The sequence below is a fragment of the Tympanuchus pallidicinctus genome, unplaced genomic scaffold (assembly GCF_026119805.1).
Source record: "Tympanuchus pallidicinctus isolate F22 unplaced genomic scaffold, pur_lepc_1.0 scaffold8, whole genome shotgun sequence".
Taxonomy (NCBI): domain Eukaryota; kingdom Metazoa; phylum Chordata; class Aves; order Galliformes; family Phasianidae; genus Tympanuchus; species Tympanuchus pallidicinctus.
In genome coordinates this window covers 52,235,239-52,251,456 of record NW_026294802.1, presented here as the reverse complement: position 1 = coordinate 52,251,456, position 16,218 = coordinate 52,235,239, and the positions used below count along the sequence as shown (strand labels likewise).

At 44.0% G+C, this 16,218-nt stretch overlaps 2 protein-coding genes across 2 annotated transcripts in view; one reads left to right on the top strand and one right to left on the bottom strand.

The window, feature by feature from the left end:
* The window catches only part of CFAP77 (cilia and flagella associated protein 77), a 52,038-nt gene extending 45,037 nt beyond the window's left edge, over positions 1 to 7,001 (bottom strand). The window contains exon 1 of the mRNA XM_052668978.1: positions 6,804 to 7,001. Coding sequence (XP_052524938.1) covers positions 6,804 to 6,917 — 114 coding nt within the window. The 5' untranslated portion in view covers positions 6,918 to 7,001. The remainder of the gene's footprint in view (positions 1 to 6,803) is intronic.
* A 199-nt stretch (positions 7,002 to 7,200) lies between these two features.
* Positions 7,201 to 15,838, top strand: TTF1 (transcription termination factor 1). The gene is made up of 11 exons (XM_052668851.1): positions 7,201 to 7,292; positions 7,574 to 8,669; positions 9,412 to 9,656; positions 10,023 to 10,208; positions 11,583 to 11,661; positions 11,921 to 12,051; positions 12,482 to 12,710; positions 12,997 to 13,086; positions 13,291 to 13,356; positions 13,995 to 14,080; positions 14,527 to 15,838. The coding sequence occupies exons 2-11, from the start codon at positions 7,828 to 7,830 to the stop codon at positions 14,688 to 14,690; spliced, it is 2,118 nt and encodes a 705-aa protein (XP_052524811.1). The 5' UTR covers positions 7,201 to 7,292; positions 7,574 to 7,827; the 3' UTR covers positions 14,691 to 15,838.
* Positions 15,839 to 16,218: the final 380 nt, after the last annotated feature.

Below are 16,218 nucleotides of genomic sequence, written 5' to 3'. Positions count from 1 at the left end.
TCATTCCATCTGCAGTCACATCATGGAAGTGATTTATTTTTTTTCCCATTAAAATAGCTGATTGAAGGCTGTTAGCTATTTATCGGCCCAAAATTACATTCTTCCTCTCCTAGGGGTTGCCTCTGCTAAAAATCACCACAACTGCCTAGTTAGTAACAAGAAAAGACGACTAAAACTGCAGTTTCGGACGAGGGGGGAGGAATACAGGCATGAAACACAGATTGCACCTTCAAATCCCCAATGGCATCACGCTTCTTTGTTCTGCTAAGAAAAATTAACCTCAATCTCGGCTCAAGGTCCCCCGATTGATTATCATAGTCATTTAAATACTGTAATCTCATTTTCAGCATCAGGGAAAGGGAGCGAAAAGAAGAAAAAGAGAAAGAGGTGGGGAAGAGGGGAGAGAAGGAGAAAACAGAATAAATTATCTGACAAAAGGAAAAAGGGCCTTTCTGCTTACGGAGCCTATTTCAGATCCTTCCACTTGATTGGAAAAGTTGATGAAGTTTAAATGAAGCAGAATTAGAGGCTCAGGCCACTGAGTATTGACAGGGGCCCACGGAAGAATGTGCAATTCAATAGGCCCGATTTCTGTGGAAAACAGGGGAAAGGCCTAAATGGTATAATCTTCAATCAAATCTAACATCGACACTGACAAGGCAGGGTAATGAGATAGGCCAGATCAGGCATGTTGGTTAAAGAAATTAATCCCTCTTGCTGCACCAAGAGTTCAGCTTTGATGCCTATTGTACGGACCCCTGTCCCAGCCTATCTAAATGCTAACTAACCGCGAGTGTGATCTGGGACTGTGCTTTTCATTGCTGGGGCTAATCTGATCCCAATTTGATCTCCCTGATGGCGGAGGCAGGGCTGGCCGTGCGGAGCAGAGGGGCACAGCGCAGCGCCGGCCGTGGCGGGGAGGTGCGGGGAAACTTGCAGTTCAGCATCGCTCAGCGCCTTCATGCGCCGCAATTATTGGAGTCACAGCCGCCTCCCCGCCGCCCGATCGGAGCCTGCGGGGAACCAGCGAAGGTGCGGCAGCCGTGGAGGTGATCTGAGGGGAGCAAGCGGAAAGGGAAGTTACAGAGCTGCTGCAAACAAAGGCGCTTGTCCACCTGGGCGGGCGGCCCGAACCTGCCATTCAAACCATCTTCATTTTCAGCTTAGTTTGCTCTTCGCTCTGCTCGCTTTCTGATTTTTCAGCCCGGCAGTGACGCTATTGCTTTTAGTTGGGTTTCGCTGTGAGATTTTTAGGCGCAAATCTGCACGTCGGTTTGCTTTAAAAATCAAAAATCAAACGAAAGCTGTTTGCCCCAGTAGAGAAATTTCTTAAAGGCTGTTGCAAGAAATCTGGCAATAGGGCCCCGCTTTCGCTTGTCCGCGTCCCTTCAAATAAATGCAAGTTGAAAAGTCATGATGTAATTTATTTTAAGTGTAAATGGTTAACAAAGATAATAACCTACAGAAACCAGGTTCTGTCTAATCTGCACCATGTGAGCAGCCAAGCAAGAACAAAACAATTCCTGCAAGATGACAAAGGCTTCTCAAATTCAGTAATTAAGCATGAGAGCATCTCTAGGAATTTGCACGGAAAGCAATCTGCCCTTGGGAAACTGTGGTGAAAAACTTGTAAACCTGGAACAGAAGACATTGTTCCCAGTGACCGCCGTTTGCTCTCTATGCTGCATAACAAGAGGAGAAATGATTTTAGCAAAGGTTTAGAAATGAAGAGCCTTCTGCCCTTCCTTTGGGCGCTCACCCAGTGCCCTCCTGTTCAGAAGGGCCCTTACTGAGCCTCCTCCGGCTTCTCCTGCATTCTTGGGACATTTGCTTGTGCCTTTTACAGAACAGGAGGGCTATTTGTTGCTGATGGGGTGAGGAGCTGAGAGTGCAGAGGAAATAAGGGCAGAGATGTTCCTGTGCTCCTACAAGTCCCCAGTGGGTCGGCAGTGCTGCCCTCAGGCCGGTGGGTTCAGCATCTCCAGAGGACAGCTTGTAGATCAGGGTGCGTTCTCAGGTCAGTGGTTCAAATGGGAAGACAGGATAAACTCTGAAAAGAACTGTGAGACGTGTGGTTCTGAGCCTTGCGGATTATTACCACACTTTCCCCTCTGTTTGACAGGGACTCAAATGTCCCTGACATTTTGCATGGTGTCCTGGATTTGAATTAGCCTGCAAATCATCTCCTGGCTTAGCATGGGTTGGGGCCAACACCATGAACGGGTGCTGGCTCTCTCCCAAAGTTTCTTAAACCTTCCAGACAATAAAGCCTGAGTTCCAGCTCCATCATAAAAATTTATTGCCTGACGCAGCTCTTGTTGCACTGTGAGTACGACAGCCTCATTTTATACGTGGACCCATTTGTGACCTTTTTTGTCATTTTATTTTTTCTTCTCATGTCTAACATTCTTTCTTCCTTTAGTTTAATCTCTGATTTTATATCAGCAACAACTCATGCAAGAGGCTGTGCAGGCTTCCTTTGCTCCGGCAGCGCTGCTGTTAGGGTCATAATGCAACAATTCGGTCTAATGGTTATTATTTTGCAGGCTGACTTCAATAATGCACTTTTAAATCAAAGGGCCCTTTGAAGCTTTATTTCTATTGTATTAGACGGATAAACACAGATTTTCACAAACATGAAAGGCATTCACCTTGTAATGTTTTGGGGCTTATTAGTCTCACCAATTTGCATTGTTTTGTTCACATACAGGATCAAAATGCCCCTTTGCTTGTTTTCGCATCCTGCACGCCCATCTTTGTGCTGAGCAGCTACGGATGCCCCGCACTGCTGCTGCCTCTCTGCCTACTGACTCACTGCTGTCTGTCTGCAGCCTGAATCCTGCCTTCAGACGCCCACCAGAAGAACCCACTATTTTCACCACTGCGGAATGTTTGCTCGCCTCTTGGAAACGCTGATTTATTTCAGTGTTGTCTGTGCAAAACGTGGGAGGGCGTTCAAGCTCGTGAGCAGTTTAATTTTTAGCGCACCAAACAATTCATTTAAAATCTTAAATGAGTTCATGCTGAGAAGAAAACCCTCAGAAGTCGGAGCATTGGCAAAACAAAGCTCAGAACCAAATCTAATGATTATTTGACTAACCAGCCCTTCGTTAGCTTATTTCTCTAATGAATTATTGAGCTGTACTGCGTAGACATTCCAGAATACATTGCAAAAGCACAGTGCTGGCCTTAGACTGTGGAAATATAATATTAAGAGTGATATAATAATAATAATAATAATATTAATAAGCACACAGGACGCTGCATAAACACTAATTAATCCTCAGCGCCCCTGAGCAGCAAAGCACAGGATGCTCAGCACATGTAGCAAATTGAGGTAAACAGTATAATTAACAGCAAATAAAAGATGCTCTTATTCTGTCCACAGCTCACAGCCCCTGTGGCTGCTCTCCTCTGCGTCCACCTGCAATGGACAAATTAGAACTGGTTCCCAACCAAGTTTGGAAGAGGAGCAGTGAGTACAAACAGCTGAGAGCAATATTAGGAAAGGGAATGGTTCTTTAAATCAGCAAAGCTAACAACTGAGGGAAGTTATCTACGTGACGGTAGAAGCTGCCTTGTGAACGGCAGCAATGCTGTCAGCAGCAACTCCTACCTCGGGGGGTTTCCTGGCTGCTCTCAGCCCATGTGGTGCTGCTGCTGTGGACCCCCAGGCACTGGGGTAGGAATGTGCCAAGGAGACAGAGCAGGACACCAGGAGCTGTGCTTTTTTGGCACGCTTTAGGGAGAGGGAACGGTTTTGCTCTGTCAGTCCCACCCATCGCGCGCACACTGCGTGGTTTCTAATAGCTGTCACAGCTCTGAGCATCCAGCAATGGGTGTTATTTTTAGAGAAGCCTTCATTTTATCCGATTCTCTTCCAGCGTAGGTGAGCAGTCCTTGCACAAAGGTGGATGCGGATGAGGAAAGGAGTGTTGCATCATGATTGTGCCTCCTGGAAGGACTGGGTGAGATAGGAGTACCTGGCCCCCTGCTATGCCCATGTGGGCTAAAGAAGCTGTGTGGACAGGGAGAGAAGGTCGAAGAAAAGAGTAAACTGGAGGTGAAAGGCTCAAAGGTTGAGCGCAATGTTCGGGCAAGTCAAAGTTCTGTTACTGCCACAGTGTGGGTCTGTTAATAAAAGCCTGAACTCCAGAGTGCTGGGCAGCCTGTCTTTCAACAGCTACTGCCGCAAGAGTTTCTGATGCAGGCAGGTTGTTCCTTGAAGTCAGTATCCTTTTCCACACCATATCCCAGTCCACGCCTACTGATGTGTTGACAGTCAGACCTGATGATCTTAGTGGTCTTTTCCAGCCTTAATGGTCCTATGATTCTGTGTTTGTCTCTCGTGTAAGAAGAGCTTTTTTTTCTTCCATGGCGTGACACAATTTGATAAAATGCTGCTGCTTGTTTTCACAGCTGTCCTTTCTATGAATGTCTCCAGAAAAGAAGATGAGTTTGCAGTAATTCTCAGCAGTTCAGTGACAAGTCAGATGGCCAAGAAGTCGCTTATGGTGTGGTTCAACAGGAGGTAAAGAGTGAAATCTGGTGAGTTGTTTCTGCCTTTACCCCTTGTGGCTGAAGAGCAAAGCTCAGGGAAATGAATCTTAAATGTTCTGGCACTTAGACCAGTAAAAAGAGCCTGGCAACATTATCGTGTAAGTAACAAGATTTTAAAGCAAATATTGTAGATGTTAATAGCTCTGAAAAATTCTGTTACATCTCGTTCTCTTACAGCCTTCATAACAGGGATTGAGACCTCCTGCAGCCTTTCCCATGGGTTTCATGAGCCTCCTTGGAATTGCTGCTTCTGAAAAAGCTTTTCTTTTTGATACTGCAAGACTCAGTTTGGGCTCAAAAGTTGTTTCACAGAGAGCTGTTCCCAGATTCCACCTTTTTTTTGTCCCCCAAGTGCATTTCAGCTGGTAGGAGCATGCTTTGATGGGCAGGTTTCACAGCTGTGATTTCTCATTTACCTTCATGCAGCAGATGTGTGTGCTGCTACGGGCTGGTAAGGCAAGGACTTTGGCAGCTCTCTGTTGGGGATGATTATGGTGTGCTGGAAGTTAAGTGTGGGGAAGTTGTTTCCTGCCTAGAGCTGGATTATTTTTGTACCCAGAGTAGTTTTCAAAAAGTCTTTACTAAGCAAAGTGCTTTGCTAAGGCTTTTACTGGTAAAAACAAAGCAAGCAAAAATGCTTTGCTCAGATTTCTACTGATATCACTAGATGAAATACTTTCCTCAGTTTTACACTGCAAGAAAACATACGTTGATTAACAAAATCAATTACTTGATTAATTAAAACCTACAATATATTCTACCGGAGAGTAATAGAGAACAACAGTTTCAGGGACTGAGTGCTGGTCAGAGTAAGACTGGGGAGCAAATGTCCCATCCATGACTCCTAGGCCTTGAGATCTTCTCTATTTGCTGCCCAGTGTACCTTAATGCCAGCTGCACATTCTGCAGTGCCCTCCCCTGGCTGCCAGAAGCACCTGTCCAAGTGACAGTTGTCTCAAAGCCTTTGTCCCTTCTTCGTGTCTTTGGCTGTCAGGTGTCACTGCAGGCCAATCCCTTCAGCATTGGCTCCAAAGTACTGCACCTCCAGGTCTCCCCTGCAGGGAGAAGAGACCCATAACTGCAGCTGGAAGCATGGAGAAGGGATGTGGCAGAGGGCTGGGATGTGGGTATGCCACCATCAGCGCCATCCCATCAACATGGGACACACTGCACAGATTGGCATTTGGTGGGGTATAACGTGACGTGGGATTGCACTGAGAAGTTGGGCAGCGGAGTTTGCTTTAAGGTAAATTACTGCTGACTCTGTGTGTGTGAAAGCATCTCTGTGCTAGAGAACTGCATCGGGTGGGTGCAAGTCTCTTTACATCCCTATGAGCTGGCTTACTGGGAAGGAAACCTTCTAGCAGAGAAACACTGAGAAAAGTTGTGCAGAATGCTAAAACATAAAAATTTATCACTACTATTCCTCAAAACTTTCTCAAATCTTATTTCACTTGACCAGATAGAAGTAATCAAGATTGAGCCTTAATAAAATGTTTAGGAGAATGAATCGTGATGACAAGTCAGACCAACCAACCCTTACAATTATGCCCTAACTATCAAACTCTTCTGCTTTATGTATCATTTAAAAACGTATTTACTATCATGCTTTTCTACAATAAGGCAGATTTAGCATGGAGGGAGGGGGAAGACGCTGCCTCTGTGCTGGTGGGTTTCTCTGCTTTCACATGCAAGCACGGTGCTCTGCTTGTGCTGTTTGCCCCACATCCTTCACAGGGAGGTCTTCAGGTGAGGACAATCTTACCCCAGCTCCACTTCCAACCACAGATACAGGAGGGCTGACACAGGTTGTGCAGAGAGGCGGTGATGCCCCGCGCCTGCAGACACCCTAGGGCAGGGGATGAGATGAGAGCACTGATGGAGCCCTGGGTGCCTCCGTTCATGGAGAGGGACCCAACGGCCTTTCAAGATCCCTTCCATCTCAAACGAATCTACGGTACTGCCGCTCCCAATCAATCTTAGAGGATACAGAGAAAAAGAACTAACGTAAAAGGTCGGGATTCGAAAAGCTGCGCTTTGCTTTTACGCCGTATGGCAGAGCTCCGCCGCGCCGGGCAGCACCGGGACCAACCGCACCGACCGCAGGCAGCCCGGCGGGGCCGAGCGAGGCCGCAGTGCCACCCAGGGGGCGAGGGCTGCACTTCAGCCGCTGTGCCCGCGCAGCTCCAGCCGCGGAGCCGAGGGATGGGAGCGATCGGGAGCCGTGCGGCCGCGGGGCTCACCTTGAGGATGCGCGGGTTGCGCAGCATGCTGTCCCGGGCCACCCCCAGCCGCTCGTTCTCGCTGCCCGCTGCCACCTCCGCCAGGCTCAGGGGGCGCCGAGGGGGCCCCGCCATGCCGAGACCGCTGTTGCGAGGGCAACAGGTGAAAGAAAGGGGCAAAAAAAGAGCAAAAAGGGACGGGTTACGGCTCCGCTGCGCTCCGGGGCGGACAGGCACTGAGGGTGTGCGGGGGGTGGGGGGGCAGAACGGCGTCTCCCCGTCTCCTAGCAACCGCCACGCTGTGGGTGCGCCGCTGTGATGGTTCCGGGTGGGAACACTTCCGCCTGGCGGGGCGGAACGGGAAAAGCGAGCGGAACGGGAAGAGCGGCGCGGGGGCGCTGTGCGGAGGGACGAAGGGTGAACGCGTGAGCGGCGGTGCGGTGCCGCGTTGTGCTGAGCGGAGCGGTGCCGTGCGGTGCCGGCCTGCGGTAACGGCGCGGTGCTCAGGAGGTGCGGAGGGACGGGCTGCAGTGCTGGGCTGCGGGTTGGGCCGTTTTGCGCGTAGTTTTTCCTGATTAAACGTTCGAGCTTTCGGGTGTTGGCGTAGAGCTGCCGGTACCGGCACAGCCACTCACAGAATCGAAGCGCGGTCTGGAGGCTATGAGCAGAAAACTCAATGCCTCAGTGCTGTAGTACTGTTAGACTGTCGGTGTGTCGGTGCTGAGCGTAGCAGCGTTATTACGGAGTTGTTCCCAGTCACCTTAGTGCTGACGTTGTGTCTGTTGTTGCAGGCGGCGTTCCCGAGGCTGGGATGCACGGTGTGTGTGATGAGGGCGGCAGCGTTTCCACGCACTCACTTTGCAAAGTTTGCTCTCCTGCCAAGCAAGCATCTGCCCTGTCTGCTTCTCACCCAATGCTGAGTCGTTCTACAGCAGTTCTATAGGTTTTATCTATTTTATTTTATTTTTTTTTACTATATGAGAGTCTGGTACGGATGTAATGTTGAGCACGTGAGTAAAACTCTTACTTAACATAAGGAGAAAATATGAGAGAAAAAGCAAATGGTGATGATTTTCCCATTTGGGATTCTCACAAGAAGAAAAAGAGAAAACGCAAACGGTTCAGTGAGGACCACGAGAATGGAAGCATCCAGGATGCAGAGCTCAGCTGTGCTTCTACGCAGCTCTCTGAAGATCATGCAGGACAGAGCAGTGAAGTCTCTAAAAAGAAGAAGAAAAAGAAAAAAAAGAGAGAGGAGCAGCAGCATCTGCTGGAGAATTCTCTTGTAGAACTGGAACGTGAAGTAGGTAGTGAAACTGTGGTGGATGCTTCCCGGAAGAAAAAGAAAAGAAGGAAGTGGAAGCTCAATGAGAGTATGGATAGTCACGGTGATGTAGCTTGTGTCCCTGTAAATCAGGATTGTGTTGATAGTTGTCAGGAGGATGATGCTGATAACGTGTGTTTTAAAAAGTCTGTTAAGAAGAAAAGAAAACGAAAATTGCCAGAAGAGGATGGGGTGAGTGAGTCACCTGCTTCAGAAACACATGGCAATAAAAGGCCGAAAAAGAAGAAGAGAAGAGCGAGCAGTACCCAGGATACGCAGGAGGACAGCGATGCAAATGTTGACTTGTCACTTCTGACATGTGCAGGCCAAAAGAAGCAACGGGAGGGCATGGAGTCACCATCCACCACAGGTGAGGGTGGTGTGGCAGCGTCGCAGTGCAGAGGCAGCGCCTGTGGTGCTTCTGTCAGTGAGGATCCTACAGACGAACCCACTGGTTTCTCCAAACCTGCTGCAGAAGCTAAGAAGTCATCTAGATGGGCTGCAAAGGTTATAAAAAGCAGGACTTACATCACAGAAGACAGCTCTTCAGATTCTGACACAATGTAAGTTTAGGGTGGTTTTTTTCCTACTCCACTTAAACAGGTTTATATAGCAGTATTTGAGTCTCAGATCTTTCTTCAGTCTTTATTGTGTGCATCTTTAAAAACAGCTTTAAAGCCTGAATGTTATGTTGAGATAATAGAATCCTGCTTTTAGACCTTAGGTATTTCATGAATATAAACATAAGCAGTGAAAGTTTGTAAGAATATGTGACCATTTGCACAGATGTAGAATAAACAATAATAAAAATAACCTTAAAAGTATTTTTTGATAGTAAGAGCATTAATAACAGAGAAGTTCCGTGTTGCCACTGGTATTAAGAGCCACTGTTACTTATGTGTGTCTGTGTGTAAGAGTTCTCTGAGAAAACTGGGACTGATTTCAGAAACTGTTTGAATACTGTAAGCACTAAATGTCATAATGAATTACACCTGTATGAAAAGGCTTCTGCTGGAGTGGAGTGTATGGATCATAGAATCACAGAATGGCCAGGGTTGGAAGGAACCTCAAGGATCATGAATCTCCACCCCCTGACACATGCAGGGCCACCAACCTCCACATTTAATACCAGACCAGGCTGCCAGGGCCCCATCCGTGGATGTCTGAAATAATCCTTATTCTTTAATTAATGAATGTGTTTATCCTTTTAATTGTAGAATATCAAAGTCTCTGTTTTGGAGCTCTGCTGTTGGTGGGTTGGTTGGTTTGTTTGTTTGTTTTAATGCTGTTTAATTTTTTAATCAGGACACCTGAAACAACAACATCAAGTAAAAAGGAGGACCAGAATAATTCGTTTACTGAAACCACGGCTACTGATGAGCTCAGTCTGGATGATGAAGAGTTCCTGCACATGGTTACAGTCTTGGATTTAGATACTGCAAGGCAAGAATTGGAGGAGTTTATTCCTCATGTGGGTCAATTGTCTGACCATTCAATCAGAAAAATGGCTGGAAGAGACTTACTGAGATTTAAACAGTTTAAAAGACAAGGTGAGACCTCAAAAGAATGCTGCAGTGAAGAAGTGTGTAGCTGTGCTGATATTTTGACAGAGGGGAAATAGCTTTTGTGTCCTCTCACAGCCTTGCTCTTGTTGCAATTTATGTAATTCTAGTGAGCATGTTTTTGTTGCTCTGTTTTGTAGCATCCCCTATTTTATCAGCAAATTTCAGTTCAGAATGTATGCTTAAATTACCTGCTCTCGTCTCCAGTTTACTTTCTCTTCCGTATGCCGTTTTACCTCCTGAATTTGTTGATCTTCTGCTACATGTTTTCTAAAACATCTTTGCTATCTTGAAGTATTCTCTACTTGGGGCTGTTTTATTTATGTTTCTAATAGAAGTTTCTTTCCATTTTAGGTATCGCTATCAAGTTTGGCAGATTCACCCAGAAAGAAAATAATCAAATCAGGAGAAATGTTGAAGAGTTCTTATCAATTACTGGGATAGACAGTGCTGAAAAGCTCCTGTTTACCTCCAGGTATCCAGAAGAGAAAGAAGCCATCAATCGGCTCAAAGCAGAGCACCGTTTTTGTGAGAAGCTTGGTAAGCATTAAAGCTTTGTCTCAGGTATTTTGATGTTACATTGCACAGACTGGTGATATCTCCTTTTTCTTTTCTTTTTAGTAAATTATTACTGAAAAGCACTCAAGTTGGTGATTTGGCAAAGAAAAGGAGCACGTTGCTGAGGTTTTGTAGTTGATAATTGCACAGGGTGCTGTTCTTGTTATTTGTTCTAGGTCAGGAAGAAGTTAGAAATGAAAATTTTATCGTGACCAGCAGCTCTTACAGACTTACATTTGAGTTTTGTGGCTTAACGTACATTATTTGCTAGGCTGTATCTAAGTTTAGTGACTTATCAATGGGAAGGAATGATTAAATGCTGTCTGAAATATTCAGCATCCAGTGATGTCATGAACAGGAAGGAGTTAAGTCATTAGCCAGGGGAGTTAGTATTCCGAAACGTGAGGAAAGCAAATAATATTCCAGCTTATGAGATTCTGTTTGCAAGAGGCACAATCTCTTCCCTCGTGACTTTTCATGGCTAGGAAACTTTCCTGCTTTGTATAGCAAATATATTCATTTTGTGATGTCCCTGGTGAAGCTGCTCGGTGCCCTTTCTCAGTGGCTCGTCATGCTGCGTTCTCTACAGGCAAGGCAGAATAAATGATAGCCCTGGGATTGGATACTTTGGTTCTTCTTGAAGATTTCACGAACCTGATCTTTCCACCTGTGTTGTCACACTGGCATGGTGTTGACTTCTCATTTGAGACACCACTCCTGCTCTGGGAATGTGTGGCAGAAAGTGACATTGATGTGATGCCAAGTGCTGTTAGCAGTCTTAGCCGAGGTTGTTAGGTGTTCCTGGGTGCATTCATTTCTGTGGATCTTTCTCCACTTCAAGGATCTTTCCTTCAGCCAGGATCTTCACTTTCTTTTTGCCGAGTGCCTCCTTTCCCTGATTTTCAGAGTTGAAATAGTCAGCATGCAAAAGTTCTTGGCCTCCTGATGGGTGGCTGCCTCGTGCCTTTCTATTAGTAGGACGATTCACTAAGCTACTTGCATGTGGTCCACATGTGATACAAATTTACACCCAGTCCATCCAAACTGGAAGCTTTAGAGCAGTAGATTTAGCTTTAGAATTCAAAAGTTCAGTTTGGAATATTCACCTGCACACTCACAGAATTATGTATTAGCTGTCACACGTGTAATCTTACCGTGCCTGTAACAGTTACATCTTTGGAACTCTTCAGGAGAATCTATCAACACTTCTCCTGTGCAGTTTCTGAAGTGTTGTAGAGTACTGTCTCTTGAATGGAGAGAATCTGTGATTAAAAGCAGAGTCATAAAAATACTTTTTTTTAAAGTTGCTTCACCAGTGTAAAAATGCTTCTTCAAATTGAATTGTTTACCTTCCAGCTGAGGGCATACCTCGAGCCTGGAGACTTATATATTACCGAGCAAGGAAGATATTTGACCCCAATAATTACAAAGGGAGGTAAGCCAGTAATTTGAAAGAGTTTAAAAGAAGGTTGATGGCATTCTCTGATGTTTACTTCTTTGTTAAATGTGGATATAATGAAGATCATCCCACATTTCTGCTGGTTCCTGTGACTTAATGGGCAATTCGTTTTTCTAACTAGTTGCTGTAAATCCCTCCAGTATAAAGCGTGACTTGAAATTGTGCTGAATCTCTCTCTTATGATATTGGAGGGGTTTGAATTTGCATGTGAAGCTGCATCCATTCCTTCTATTAGGTATACTAAAGAAGAAAAAGAAAAGTTGAAGAGGTATCATGCTCTCCATGGCAACGACTGGAAGAAGATTGCTGAGATGATGTCCCGTTCTAATCTCTCAGTTGCCATGAAATACTCTGAAATCAAGTCACGTATGTATTGTTAAAGAATTATAATTCTTTCTGTGTATTTTAATTTAAAAAGCTTTCGGGCAAAAGAGAACAGTCTCAAATCTGAGGGAGAAGAAAAACAAACAAAAAAGATGGGGTGGGAGGAAGAGGAACTGGGACAGAAGTGATTTTCTTAAATGGAATTGACATTTCTGATGTCTGAATGCTGTTGTGGGGAGCATGTGAGGAATTTGACAGCAGGGTCTTGAAATATAGGAGTTAGGAACTGGTGCTGTTCTTCAGGCTGAACTCTCATTAAACTGAGTGTCCCTCTCACACCTGGTGTGCTGAGGAGTTTCTGGGAAGCAGGTAAGAAATGGATCCTTTAAATGAAAATATGGCAAAGTGAAGCATTTTTTCCTAATAATGGATGATAAATTATGTCCCAACCGTGAATATTTTTCTATTTTAGAAATTAATTATGGTCCTTGGTCAAAAGAAGAGATCCGGAAGTTGATGCACGCAGTGGAGGAAGTGATGGTAAAAAGAGCAAGATTGGAAAATGCAAATTCTCTTTCATCATCAAAAAAATCACACAGAAGTCTCCAAATTGACCGTGAGAAACTTTTTGAGAAATTACCATGGACTGAGATTGAAACTAAAGTGGGCACGAGGTATTGGAGACAATGTAAGCAGAAATGGTAAGGCTTTCTACTAAACTGAGTAGTGAAATCTGTTCTCGGAGTATTTAACCCCATTCTGAATAGTTTGCAGTAGGATGTTTGGTAGGATGGGCAATAGGTTGGAGGCTACAAAAAGAGACAAACAACTCCTTGCCAGCTGTGCTGAGTTTTCTCATTGCTGTCATCTCCAGGCCTGATTGCTGCTGCGTTGTTGCTGTAGCACTGTGGCACCTTGGAGTTGCTTCCTTTGGGTGCCTGAAATGTCATGAAATAATAGGAACCTTTTTTTGTGTGTGTTTTAAAGGACTTCAATTCTAACCAACAAGATTACCAAAGGGCAGCAGTTACACAGGGGAACCAAAAGATTACAAGCCAGCATCAACCTTATTAAAAGGTATAGTTGAGAGTTACTGGGATGTTTTTGGATCTCTTGCTGTTCAGATGGTGGGATGAAATCGTGCTGCTTGTGAGCTGTATGCCTGTGGTTTCGTACCACTCTTTGGACAAAGAGTCCTGTAACTTCTGACTGGGGGAGCTGTGAGCCTGGTTGAATTATTTACTGAATTCTGCCTACAAACTGCCTCTGTTGTGTTCCCAGGTTGTACGAAATGAAAGTGGAAGATGCTAATGAAGTAAAATGGCAAGAACTCAGTGGTATTATTGGGTAAAAACTCTTTTCTTTTCTTATGGATACAAAGGATGCTTGATGCAGGCTGTCTGAATTTCCTCAAAGGAATGAACATCCTGCAACCATAAAAAATACTGCCTGATTTGATAATGTACAGTTGTGGATCCTGGCATAGCACTGCACAATCAGCCACGTCTAGAAGCTCTGAAAGTTAATTTTACCTGCTTCAGGCAACCCTATTATTCTGCTCTAAAACTACTAACACTGTATTACACAGCCTGTGCTGAAGTTCTGATAAAGGACATTTCCAAATGCACATCAAGAAACAGCAAAAGGAGCAACTATGGGGATGTGTGACAGAGCATCAATCTTCCAAACAAAGTAAAAATGGAACATGAAATTACTGATACTGTGAATGCTATTCTTTCCATGCGATTCTCTTGATGTTTTACACAGTGTCTTCAGCTTTGTTGTTCCTTTTTACTAACTAGGTAATGAATGTGTGTAGTGTTACGTTTTAGGTGCTTAAAACTTGGCTGTATTGGGATTTGCAGGCTGTGCTTTCTACCTGAAGCAAAGTTAACTGTTTGAGCAGTGTCATTCTCAGGAATTGTAACTCACATAGAGTCAGTAGTGACTCAGTGCACTGTGCCTTTCAACTCCTGTCTTTTCAGAGATGTTCCTGGCAGCTACGTTCAAGCAAAATTTTACAAGCTTAAAGTCTCCTATGTTCCTTTTTGGCGAGAAAAGACTTTTTCTGGTGAGTCTCCCAGCTGTTTTCAGATACTCCTTTAGCTTTTAGTTCCAATTTAAGAGGTCACATCTTCTACCTCACTGCATGCTTTCTTAGTTTTTCTGTCCTAAGCAATTTGGCTAATACCACAGGCTTTATACTTATTTCACTATTATTTTTTTTCCCCTTTTTAATGCATTCTAACAGTTTCCTTTTAATTGCATCTTCACACAGCGCTCATCAACCCCTTCTGCTGAGTACCTCAACTGTAAACTTTATAAATCAACTGTGCTCTTTTGCTTTATGTTTTAATGTAATGTAAATGTGTGTCTGATCTACACTGCAGTCATTACGGCGACTATGGAATAGTGAGATTAGCATTAAACACAGTTTTTGCCTGTGAGATCCTTTCTCCTGAAGGGATCCAGTTCTGAACAGATTTTCAGTTAAGACTCCTTTTTCTTTTTTCAAAGAAATCATTGATTACCTTTTCGAAAAGACACTGCCAGAATTTGAACAGAAGTTGGAAAAGAGGAAAGGGAGGCAGTCGAGCTCCACTGATTCAACAGTCAATCCAAAGAAACAGGTTTTCCAGCTCAGTGATGTTTTCGACTCCAGTGAAGACAGTGATGACTGACTGCCTTAGAAGCAACTGAACTGCATACTGAACTGCCAAAAGGGTCTGCTGGAAACGGGGTGCAGATCAACCACTGCAGGCACCCAGGCTATGAATTAATGAAAAAGCATGAAGAGAGGCACATCTGCTTTTCTTGTTTTATATTGAAGACTGATTGAAGATACAGGTTTTTTAATGCTACCTTTTGTTACCGTAATTTAGCTTTGTTTTAGAAGTCCTTTTCTAACTGCAACCAAATTTCTTTCTGAAAGTCTCAAAATAGAGATTTTTTTCCACTGCTTTGTTGTCTGTGGAGCTAGAAACTTGAGTGTGATCTTAACTAAAATACAAACAAACCTTCAGGCATTCGTGGTGATGGAAACAGCACAACTGTGTGATGTCTTACGCTTTAAACCAACTCATTTTATTTTTGGTGTAGATTTAACTCTTTTAGAGAAAAGGGATTTTTCTCCATTGTAATCATAAATTGTGCCATCATTTCATGTAAATCAGAACAAAACATTTAAAATGTTTTTAATATCTGGAATATAGAGAGAGAACAGACTGTGTATATGTATATACATAAATACATATATGCACATAAATATTTTTTTATTGTGCCAAGGTGAGCTTTTATGTTTTGATATGAAAGAAAGATAAGGTGGAGGTTGCACCTCCTGTCTTTGTATGATCTCTTAATAATTTGCCTAAAACTTATTTGTAAATTCAGTGAATGTAATATAATTGTACTGTGTGTATAAAGCGTTTGTATGGCTTGTTTATATTTCATATGTGCCATGTTAGAAACACAAGAATTGGTTCTGACATAATGCTTTGTGTTGCCTTTGGTAAGTGGGAATTTCCTACTTTAATAATTGTCGATGAAAATGCAGAAGTTTTAAAGGCTTTTGAAATAAAGGCCTTGTATGAGTGTTTTCTTGGCTGTCATGAAGCAAAGGATGTTACATGGGAACTTTCCATGTTAACTGTAGTCTGGCTTTAGTCTCTCAGAAGATAGGAAACAGTGGGATTCTGTGAGACAGACAGGATGCTGCATGAGATCAGCTGCCTGTATAAAGGTAAGTTTTCAGCCCAACTTGCCTGGCAGCTTTGGAGGTTAAAAGTTGAAGCATTTGAATTTTTAAATATAAGCAGTCTGTGCTTTTCCATCCTACCTACCTACCAGTGTAAATTTTTTTTTGTGGAGTAGAGCACAACAGGTTGCTTGCAGATTTTGCAGGGTAGATCTCACAGGAACAAACCTGCACCTCCACAACAGGATTTATTTTATACCCGCTCAAAGGCAAAATTCTACAGGAAGAGTTTTGCTGATCCATTCTTTAATGGAGAAACAGCATTTAACAAGTCACTCAGTGCAAGAACTGTGAACTTGGGGCCACCACTACTGTGGCTGCTTTGAGAAAGGTACTGATCTGACCTCTCCTACAGCAAAAAAGGGGAAACTTGTCATTCTCATGCAGGCTTTGGGAATGGAGAAGGAAAGCAAGGACAAGGGGAAATGGTTTTAAGTTGAGGGAGGGAAGATTGA